General features: G+C 40.9%; 1 protein-coding gene across 2 annotated transcripts in view; it reads left to right on the top strand.

Annotated features, from left to right (window-relative positions):
* Positions 1-1,450: 1,450 nt before the first annotated feature.
* Positions 1,451-12,279, top strand: part of MTMR7 (myotubularin related protein 7) — a 51,119-nt gene continuing 40,290 nt past the window's right edge. For both annotated transcript variants that reach the window (XM_075258766.1, XM_075258765.1), the window contains exon 1: positions 1,451-1,581. In XM_075258766.1, the coding sequence (XP_075114867.1) occupies positions 1,558-1,581 (24 nt within the window). In that variant the 5' untranslated portion in view covers positions 1,451-1,557. The remainder of the gene's footprint in view (positions 1,582-12,279) is intronic.

Raw genomic sequence — 12,279 nt, 5'->3', positions numbered from 1 at the left:
AAGAAGGAAAGAAAGAAAAAGAAGATATTTACATGATAGTATGATAGCTAGTTGAACTCATAGATGGTAGACAGTCAGATATAAGATTATAGAGACAGATTATAGATATCACACATACATATGAGATAAACACATAGATAGATAAGAAAGAAAGAAAGAAAGAAAGAAAGAAAGAAAGAAAGAAAGAAAGAAAGAAAGAAAGAAAGAAAGAAAGAAAGAAAGAAAGAAAGAAAGAAAGAAAGAAATGAGATATGTAAGTGATGGTTTGATAGATAGGTGGACTCATAGATGGTAGATAGACGTAAGATTATAGAGACAGATTATAGATATCACATAGATAGATGAGATAAATAGATAGATAACTGATAGATAAGAGATATATAAACAATATATACTGTAGTATAGATGGAAGATGGCTGGATGGATAGATGGATAATAGATATGAGAAAGATAAATGATAGCTATATAATATAACGTAGATAGATAAGATAATTGATAGATAGATAGATAGATAGATAGATAGATAGGTAGATAGATAGATAGATAGATAGATAGATAGATAGATAGATAGATAGATAGATAGATAAATAGATAGATGGATAGATAGAATAGACACATGGATCGATCAATAAATAGACGGACGCATGGATAGATAGATAGATAGATAGATAGATAGATAGATAGATAGATAGAGATAGACAGACAGGCATATGGATAGACAGTGCATACGAGTAGTGGATCTTTGCCCAGTGTCTGCGATACATATACATGCTATAAGATCCTTTATCATATACATATACATGCTATAAGATCCTTTATCAGATACATATACACACACTATAAGATCCTTTATCAGATACATATACATGCTATGAGATCCTTTATCAGATACATATACATGCTATAAGATCCTTTATCAGATACATATACATGCTATAAGATCCTTTATCAGATACATATACACACTATAAGATCCTTTATCAGACACATATACATGCTATAAGATCCTTTATCAGATACATATACACACTATAAGATCCTTTATCAGATACATATACATGCTATAAGATCCTTTACCAGATACATATATACATTGTAAGATCCTTTATCAGATACATATACATGCTATAAGATCCTTTATCAGATACATATACATGCTATAAGATCCTTTATCAGATACATATATACACTATAAGAGCCTTTATCAGATACATATACACACTATAAGATCCTTTATCAGATACATATACATGCTATAAGATCCTTTATCAGATACATATACACACTATAAGATCTTTGTTTTCCTAATGTGATTTGTAGCTAAATAGTGGAGAATAAGATATGTTGTGAGTGGTGAGAGGACGCCGGTGACAGCAGCAGCAGTGAGAGGCCTCCAGAGCACTGAGGGTTAAGGAGCCTTTGCTGAGGCACAAGGCAGCACCTGGTGAGGAGGAGCCATTCCTGACACATCCACATCCCCATACACTGAACGTCATCTCACAGCAGCAGCCAATGGCCTCCAGCATCCTCCTATACTGACCAGCAGCAGAACACAACATGGAGCACATCAGGCTGCCTAAGGTTAGTACAACAGGGAGGATGTGTATAGTACAGCAGGGACCCCTCCTCAATCTCAGGCTACGTAAACACTGCAGCCTTATCCCTGGCACATAGCAGTGCCACCCCCTCCTCATCCTCCATCCCTGCCTAGTGTTCTCCATTGCATGATGCTGCATGATGAGGTTATTACTGACAACATGGAGCATCCTGTCCTGTGCTCTGGATACGCTCCACAGTACTGATGTGGGCCTGGCTGTGTAATCTGGGATTATGAGGATGAGGGTGCCATCAGAAGGTCATTAGTGTTACGTCGCCTCTCCTCAGATACACTGATGGGGGATCCCTCTGTCACAGACTGGATTGTGCAGGTTGACTATAGACATACTGACCAGTGTATTGTATATCAGGATGTGCTGTTCACATACAATGGTTTTGCTGCTAGTGATGATGATGATGGTTTATTTGCACCAGTGAGATAAATACTCTGTATCCATTGGGATGTAGCGTGGTCCTCAATAACATAGTCTACTGATTGTAATACTATCCAGTTACCAATGTGTTGTAAGAATGGCGTGTTCTTGTAGACCATCTACTGGAAGTGATACAATGACATCTACAGAGGTGACATCAATAGGGTTAGTTACTGCCAAGGACAAGGTCATAGGTGAGGCACCAGATGAAGAACATAAAATGTAATATTAGACACACAAATACAGGGGTATAACAAATAACAATGCCTCAGGGATATTCATATAATGCACATTGTGATGTCACAGTGCAGGGAAAATACACAATGTGATGTCACAATACAGGGGTAATACACACATTAGTGACACAGTATGGGATAGTAATATCACATTGCAAGGATAATATACACAATGATGTCACAGTACAGGGATAATATAGACAGTGATGTCACAGTATATGGGTAGTACACACAGTGATGTCACAGTACAGGGATAATACACACAGTGATGTCACTGTACAGGGATAATACACACAGTGATGTCACAGTACAGGGATAATATACACAGTGATGTCACAGTACATGGGTAGTACACTCAGTAATGACAAAGTATAGGGATAATACATACAATGTTGTTACAGTACATGATAATGCACACAGTAATGTGACAGTGCAGGAATAAAGAAGTGATATCTCAGTAGTGGAATAATGTAAACAGTGATATCACAGCACAAGGATGATTCACACAATGATGTTACAGTGCAGGGTTAATACATACAGTGATGACATAGAACAAGGATAATGCACACAGCGATGTAGAAGCGCAAGGATAATATACACAGTGACATCACAGTGCAGGGTTAATATACTCACTGATATTGTAGTACAGGGATGATTCACACAGTGATGACATCATAGTACTTCTCAGGAATTATACAGTGAAGTCACAGTAGAGTAATAATGTACACGGTGATGTCATAGTGTGTAAATAATGCACACAAGAAGGGACACTATGTAGACTGCCATATCCCATTAAAAAATCATTGCTCCCCTCCTACTTTCTACCTTTTCATCTTGTCCCTATTTTTTAGATTTGTTGTGCTGCCATAAATTGCATAAGACAGCTCCAGCAGGGTCTAACAAAGTGTGAGTTTTGGAGACAAATTAAGTATGGGCTGTGGGATCGTAGTGGGAACACTGGAGGAACTAAGTCAAGATTCTTGCCACCATGATCACTGTGGCTACTGCTCCCAATCTCCTGGCCTTCTATTGAGTTGTTGAAGGTACAGCAGGAAGGTTGTATAGTTCTAAAGTAATGGTTCTTTGGCTGCTGTAAACCCTCTCCCCTCATATTAGTCATAGCTGGAGTAACACAGAGCTGTAGTCGGGCAGTAAATACACTGTTACACATGTGTGGTACCTGGTAAACCAGGTATTTACTGGATTCAGTCAGATGCACATCAGCGGCACCAAACTCCGTTCACAGTACAGCGCTCACTCTGCACAAACGTTCAATTTTCCTTAAAATATTTTAAGGGGAAACCAGGACCTCATCCCCTAATGTAAAGAGTATATATCATTAACCATCTGTATAATTCTGCATACCTTTATGCACAGCTTAGTAAAGTGCATTAGATAAGTACATGTCAATGCACAATAACAGACAGATAGACATATACCTAATAAATAACATAACACCCTTACAATAATGTGCCACAGAGAACAGGGACTCCTCTAACCAACTCCATCAGATAAACCTCTTGCTAAGCAATGGAAGGGAACTCACACTCTAATGTTGGTTCTACCACCATAATGGAAGAAATTGGTTAAGGACTAACCATCTACTTCTACAAAATGTGGCTTGGTTGTTTTCCTGTAGCCCACCTGATAAACTCTAAGATCTCTAGTTGGAAGGGCTTTCCTTTGATATGCAGCAGGTTCACCTTTGCTTCAAGCCTTTGTTTGTTCTCTCAATACTTCTTAATGCCAAAAACTGCCTGCAGCTTTATTATCTCAAGGTTAGGCTTGCTTTGTTGGTTCGTGAGCTCGGTAGGAGAAGGCGGTAGAACACATTTCTGTAGTATTAAACTAATTATTGTATTTAGGAAGTGTAAATGAAAAGGTCACTCTGTGCCATTTATCATAAGAAAAGGGAGAATATAATATGCACAAGACCCATTTACCAGTAAAGTTTCTGAATGGGTTGATTTTGAAGAGGATTCAGATATCTTATGTAACCGTGTTGGGATTGGACTTAAAAATATGAATTTGCTTCAACTAAAACAATAATTTAGTTCCAGTTTGTGAGTGTATAATTCATGGCTACTTATACTGACGGTCTCAAGTAGTACTTGGTTCTAACCTTTATAGATGGCTCCTGACACATTTCGTTTTATAGAAGATACAGCATTCACCTAGAATATTGTGGATGAATGGTTCTGCATATGGACATAAGGAGGAGTAAATGCACATCTTGGACATGTGGCTGTTTGCATCTGTTTTCCATTTTAAATGTAGATTGTGAGTCCCATATAGGACTTTTTTTCCCTATCAGTATGTCTTTGGAGTACGGGATGGAAATCCATGCAAACATGGGGAGAACATACAAACTCCTTGAAGATGTTTTTTTTTTTTTTTTTTTTTTTTGCCCTTGGCAGGATTTGAACCCAGGGCTCCAGCGTTGCAATGCTGCATTGCCAACCACTGAGCCACCATGTGGCCCCTAGCCCTGCTCTGATCCTGCACATGGTGGTATCAGAGGCACTATACAAGGATTACATTGCACTGGATTGTGTGGTGTGTTATGTGAGAGGTGCATTTTGATTTGGTGCAGGTCATGGTGTTGTTCTGGTGTTTTGTGAGGACTCTGCTGACTCTGGAGTCAGAACTATATGTCTATGAGTAGCACCATGGGAGATGTTTGTTGCTCTAACTCAGTTTAATGCTTCCCTATTTAAGGGCCCATTCCAGCACTTTGAAGGGCTGTGGTGGCTTGTAGGTCAAATTGTGTTTGTTATGACCTGTAGGCAAGGAGGACAGCTTTAGCAACCAATCATGGAGACACAAAAGCTTGGAGGCTTGTTGGATGGCTTATGGAGTGGAGTAGACTGAAAGAAAAAGATAGGTCAGTTGGTTCAGTGAACCAAAACACCATGAGGACACATGTGAGTAAGAGGACAGGTGGAGTCTCCATGCGCTTTACATCACTGGTAGGTGGCTTTAGCTGATGCAGATGATCAGTGCTGAGGCAGCAGCTCGGAGAGGGTAGGCCGGGGTCAGGGGCATGTTGGAGTGGTGTTGTGCTGGCCACAGTAGAATGTGTTAGGGAGTAGCTATTTTACCATGAAACCAAAAGTCAGGCATACACAGACTTTCACAGATTTCTTATTGACTAATACACAATAGTTTTTGGGTCATGAAGATATTTTCAGGGTCAAAGCTGTGCAAAATAATTGTATGCCCCGAGTAACTTTCCTGCTATCAGTGTATTGTGGTGCAACTGAGTCACAATAAAAAAGTGACTGTGAGAGTCTCTGCAACTATAATACAGTTCAAAGACACCAGCAATGGCAATAGTGGATCACCCAATGTACTCTTCTGCTGTACTTGTAACAGAAGTATCACTGCTTTTAGCAGTCAATTGTATTTTCTCAGACACTTGGTCCACTTCTAGGTAGGTATATCCTAATCACTAGTGCTGGGTCCACAATCTCCTTCCACTTAAAGGGGCTCTATCAGCAAAATCATGCTGATAGAGCCCCACATATGCGTGCATAGCCTTTAAAAAGGCTATTCAGGCACTGTAAAAGTTAAATTAAACTACCCCGCCGTTTTAAAATAATAACTTTAAAAAGAATGTGATCTACTTACTGAAGGTGCACGCTGGGCGGGCATTCAGGGTGCGCCGTCTTCTTCTTCCCCGCCTCTTCTTCCTCTGACGTCTTCGGGTCCCGTCCTCCTCCGGCGCTTGCTCGCGGACACTGATAAAAAAAAAATAGCCCGGGCGCATGCGCAGTAGCCGTAGTAGAAGCCGCGTGCTACTGCGCATGCGTCCGGGCTATTTTTTTTTGTCAGTGTCCGCGAGCAAGCGCCGGAGGAGGACGGGACCCGAAGACGTCAGAGGAAGAAGAGGCGGGGAAGAAGAAGACGGCGCACCCTGAATGCCCGCCCAGCGTGCACCTTCAGTAAGTAGATAACATTCTTTTTTAAGTTATTATTTTAAAACGGCGGGGTAGTTTAATTTAACTTTTACAGTGCCAGAATAGCCTTTTTAAAGGCTATGCACGCATATGTGGGGCTCTATCAGCATGATTTTGCTGATAGAGCCCCTTTAAAGTGTTTACACAGGGAGACTTTCTCCTCAACCACCTCATAGACTTCCATTGTGCCGTTCACCATGGCTCCCACTAACTGACCTTATTTCCTTAGTCCAGACCCCATCATCCTCACAATGGGCAGTTCCTCTGACGACACAATTCCATATGGGTATGCTATTCTTCACCCCCCTGTGGTCCTAATCCTAAATCCTATATTATGTCTCTCTCTGTTCCTTTATACAGGTCATATACCCTTACTCCTGTTGGTGGAAAGGGCGACCTCAAATCACAACTAATTGCTCTGCTCCAGTGTAAGAAGCGTGGCATCCCTATGTCTAATATATTCTCACATGTATTCTGCTAAAAGTTCATTATGTGACTTCGCTATCAGTCATAGTATCTAGCTGTCACCATGAAATTAAGGCTTCATGGCCATCCAAAACTACATCAAGAAAACCACTAAAACCTGTATAGTAGAGTTGGCTTTAACAACAGCTACAGTCCTATGAAAAAGTTTGGGCACCCCTATTAATCTTAATCATTTTTTTGTTCTAAATATTTTGGTGTTTGCAACAGCCATTTCAGTTTGATATATCTAATAACTGATGGACACAGTAATATTTCAGGATTGAAATGAGGTTTATTGTACTAACAGAAAATGTGCAATATGCATTAAACCAAAATTTGACCGGTGCAAAAGTATGGGCACCCTTATCATTTTATTGATTTGAATTCCCCTAACTACTTTTTACTGACTTACTGAAGCACAAAATTGGTTTTGTAACCTCAGTGAGCTTTGAACTTCATAGCCAGATGTATCCAATCATAAGAAAAGGTATTTAAGGTGGCCAATTGCAAGTTGATCTCCTATTTGAATCTCCTCTGAAGAGTGGCATCATGGGCTACTCAAAACAACTCTCAAATGATCTGAAAACAAAGATTGTTCAACATAGTTGTTCAGGGGAAGGATACAAAAAGTTGTCTCAGAGATTTAACCTGTCAGTTTCCACTGTGAGGAACATAGTAAGGAAATGGAAGACCACAGGGACAGTTCTTGTTAAGCCCAGAAGTGGCAGGCCAAGAAAAATATCAGAAAGGCAGAGAAGAAGAATGGTGAGAACAGTCAAGGACAATCCACAGACCACCTCCAAAGAGCTGCAGCATCATCTTGCTGCAGATGGTGTCACTGTGCATCGGTCAACTATACAGCGCACTTTGCACAAATAGAAGCTGTATGGGAGAGTGATGAGAAAGAAGCCGTTTCTGCACGTACGCCACAAATAGAGTTGCCTGAGGTATGAAAAAGCACATTTGGACAAGGCAGCTTCATTTTGGAAACAAAAATTGAGTTGTTTGGTTATAAAAAAAGGCGTTATGCATGGCGTCCAAAAAGAAACAGCATTCCAAGAAAAACACATGCTACCCACTGTAAAATTTGGTGGAGGTTCCATCATGCTTTGGGGCTGTGTGGCCAATGCCGGCATCGGGAATCTTGTTAAAGTTGAGGGTCGCATGGATTCCACTCAGTATCAGCAGATTCTTGAGAATAATGTTCAAGAATCAGTGACGAAGTTGAAGTTACGCCGGGGATGGATATTTCAGCAAGACAATGATCCAAAACACCGCTCCAAATCCTCAGGCATTCATGCAGAGGAACAATTACAATGTTCTGGAATGGCCATCCCAGTCCCCAGACCTGAATATCATTGAACATCTGTGGGATGATTTGAAGCGGGCTGTCCATGCTCGGCGACCATCTAACTTAACTGAACTTGAATTGTTTGTCCAAAATACCTTTATCCAGGATCCAGGAACTGATTAAAAGCTACAGGAAGCGACTAGAGGCTGTTATCTTTGCAAAAGGAGGATGTACTAAATATTAATGTCACTTTTCTGTTGAGGTGCCCATACTTTTGCACCGGTCAAATTTTAGTTTAATGCATATTGCGCATTTTCTGTTAGTACAATAAACCTCATTTCAATCCTGAAATATTACTGTGTCCATCAGTTATTAGATATATCAAACTGAAATGGCTGTTGCAAATACCAAAATATTTAGAACTAAAAATGATTAAGATTAATAGGGGTGCCCAAACTTTTTCATAGGACTGTAAATAGCAGTATACTCTTCCATCTTGAGGACCTGCACGGCATGATTTTATGACCAAAGGTCTTGTGATCATGTTGACACAAAAAAAACCCCTAATGAAATAATAATGCATTACAATTATAATGTGTATTCCTGTAAAGCAGCTAAGCAGCAGCTGCAAAAGCTATAAAGATTTTTCGGTACAAAAAATACAGATTGAAATCCAGGAGCCAATGTAATACTGCTCCTCTATCAATTTAAGATATGGAATTAAAATTTGGGCTTCACATTCTAAAAAGTTTGGTATAAGACATTTTGGTATATGAAGGGCCGGTGCAAAGAACTGGCACTTTATAAAGATATGTACAAAGGACAGGGGCATTCTTTTAGGAAGGGACTCTTTACAGTTAGGGTAGTGAAACTACGATATGGCCTGTCCATGTAGGTAGCAATATCAGATGCCATATCAACATCTAACAAAGGACTAGATGAATAATGAAAAAAATATTGAGGGTTATAATTAACCTAACTATAAATGATAGGCGATAGATTGTTGGAGATGAGAGGTTGATACTGCGATTTATTCTGATTGACAAGTTTGGAGTTAGGAAGAATTTTTTCCTCTAGTATGGTGTAATTGGCATTTGCATTATATGGGTTTTTACCTTCCTCTGGATCAACTCTGCAGGGTTATACCGTGTTTCCCCAAAAATAAGACAGTGTCTTATATTACATTTTGGTCCTAGGGGATGTCTTATTTTTGTGTGCTGCTGTCACCACTGCGCTATGCTGAGATGTGCCTGCTGCACAAAGAACTGTATGAAGAAAAACATTGCTGCTTCTGTTGTGATACTGTACGTTGTTGATACCGGCTGCTTCCGCTGCAATACGTTGTATCCATTGTTCCTGCTGCTGTGGGATGAGCTGGGAGAGTGGACCCCTGCCACATACGATGCTTAGTGTATGCACAGCCGGCATCACCCAGCTCATCCTACAGCAGCAGGAACAGTAGATACAACATTTTTCTTCATACAATCTTTGCGCAGAAAGATTATTATTATTGGGGGATGTCTTACTTTCGGGGGGTGCCTTATATTAGGCAATTCAACAAAACCTCTGCTATGTTTTACTTTCGGAGGATGACTTATTTTCGGGGAAACATGGTAGGTTGAACTTGATGGACCCGTGTTTTTATTGAACCTTATTAACTATGTAACTTTGAATACACTGGTAAGATACAGGAAAATATAAAGGGTGCTTAAAGGGAGTCTATCATCAGGGTGAACTATATTAAATCAGTAATACATTTAGCTAGGTCAGGCAACCCTGAATGTAACACTTTTTTCCTATGCAAATCTATGGCTTTTTGCAGGAATATTAATTTTATCAGAGCAATCTGGAGCACCAAGGCCAGTTCCTTTGCTCCAAAGTTCCTCCTTCCTCTCCTTCTTTGGGTCCAACACCCATCATCCCCATTTATTCTCAGCAGCTGATGCACAGAGAATAAAGCAGGAAGCAGACAGTTCTGTTCTATGTAGTGGCCAGATCAGGTACTGCAGATCATCTCCCATTCATTTGATTGGGACCTAAGTTGCAGTGATACAGTTCTGCCACTACAGAGAGAACAGTGCTGTCTGCTTCCTGCTTTGTTCTCTGTATATCAGCTGACTTATGGGAATCCAACTTTACAAGGAAATTACTTCTACTTCTATAGTGCTAACATAAGTGTCATTAAGAGGCTAATGTACCTTGGCCCATGGCTATGTATGTCTTTTCCATAAAACTGGCTATATACACTCACCGGCCACTTTATTAGGTACACCTGTCCAACTGCTCGTTAACACTCAATTTCTAATCAGCCAATCACATGGCGGCAACTCAGTGCATTTAGGCATGTAGACATGGTCAAGACAATCTCCTGCAGTTCAAACCGAGCATCAGTATGGGGAAGAAAGGTGATTTGAGTGCCTTTGAACGTGGCATGGTTGTTGGTGCCAGAAGGGCTGGTCTGAGTATTTCAGAAACTGCTGATCTACTGGGATTTTCACGCACAACCATCTCTAGGGTTTACAGAGAATGGTCCGAAAAAGAAAAAACATCCAGTGAGCGGCAGTTCTGTGGGCAGAAATGCGTTGTTGATGCCAGAGGTCAGAGGAGAATGGCCAGACTGGTTCGAGCTGATAGAAAGGCAACAGTGACTCAAATAGCCACCCGTTACAACCAAGGTAGCCAGAAGAGCATCTCTGAACGCACAGTACGTCGAACTTTGAGGCAGATGGGCTACAGCAGCAGAAAACCACACCAGGTGCCACTCCTTTCAGCTAAGAACAGGAAACTGAGGCTACAATTTGCACAAGCTCATCGAAATTGGACAATTGAAGATTGGAAAAACGTTGCCTGGTCTGATGAGTCTCGATTTCTGCTGCGACATTCGGATGGTAGGGTCAGAATTTGGCGTCAACAACATGAAAGCATGGATCCATCCTGCCTTGTATCAACGGTTCAGGCTGGTGGTGGTGGTGTCATGGTGTGGGGAATATTTTCTTGGCACTCTTTGGGCCCCTTGGTACCAATTGAGCATCGTTGCAACGCCAAAGCCTACCTGAGTATTGTTGCTGACCATGTCCAACCCTTTATGACCACAATGTACCCAACATCTGATGGCTACTTTCAGCAGGATAATGCGCCATGTCATAAAGCTGGAATCATCTCAGACTGGTTTCTTGAACATGACAATGAGTTCACTGTACTCCAATGGCCTCCACAGTCACCAGATCTCAATCCAATAGAGCATCTTTGGGATGTGGTGGAACGGGAGATTCGCATCATGGATGTGCAGCCGACAAATCTGCGGCAACTGTGTGATGCCATCATGTCAATATGGACCAAAATCTCTGAGGAATGCTTCCAGCACCTTGTTGTATCTATGCCACGAAGAATTGAGGCAGTTCTGAAGGCAAAAGGGGGTCCAACCCGTTACTAGCATGGTGTACCTAATAAAGTGGCCGGTGAGTGTATATGGTTATTTGTGAACCTCTGTAGATAACACCAGTGACCCATCAATGCATCTACTACTGACAATAGATAAAGTCTCATCTTATCTACTCTTCCTCCCTGCACAGGGCATATCTAGAAAACTATCTCGTAGTCCTCAAGGAACCAGCTCCAGACTATTGCAGCCTATGGCCATGATGGTGCTATAATCATTAATCCTTTAACAGAGTAGGGGAGAAGCTCTAAAAAGATGGCAAACCCCATAATCACGTACAGGAAAGGGAATAAAACATCTACAATCTACAGAATATTTTATGTGGAAAAAATAACAAAAAAAAGTCCTCAGAATATACCTGCAATTGCTGCTTTATCTCCATTGTATTACCAGTATATGTGAAGCTTATAGTTTAAGCTTTGTATCTTCCTACAAGATATGAAGAGGACGGTTGATGCCTCGGTTACTTCCATGCTGTCCTTCAGTTGATAATTTCACGCTTTCATGGTTAGCCTTCGGCTGGTCATTGACTTTCACAGTAGGGATAGAAGCTGTTGTGGATTTTGTGCTTACAGAGTCAGAATTTAGTCTGTTTTCAGTTGTAAGATTGACAAGATGTTGTAGACAGGTTGCAGCCATCCATGTCAAAGCGTGAGCCCAACAACTCCTCCCATGGTATAACACCTAGGTGCAATCAATGTCCCACCATTACACATTGCAACCTGGAGAGGCAGCACAATAACTTACACTTTGCATCACTGCAGGTTATAGAGTAGTCCCAAACAATGGTCACAAACAAACATAACATCCCTACAAGTGACGACCCAATGGGTATGCTGCATTACAGCATCGTGTGACA

The sequence above is a fragment of the Leptodactylus fuscus genome, chromosome 1 (assembly GCF_031893055.1).
Source record: "Leptodactylus fuscus isolate aLepFus1 chromosome 1, aLepFus1.hap2, whole genome shotgun sequence".
NCBI classification, from domain to species: domain Eukaryota; kingdom Metazoa; phylum Chordata; class Amphibia; order Anura; family Leptodactylidae; genus Leptodactylus; species Leptodactylus fuscus.
Note: the sequence above shows the minus strand (reverse complement) of the source record. Positions and strands in the feature narration are given on the sequence as shown.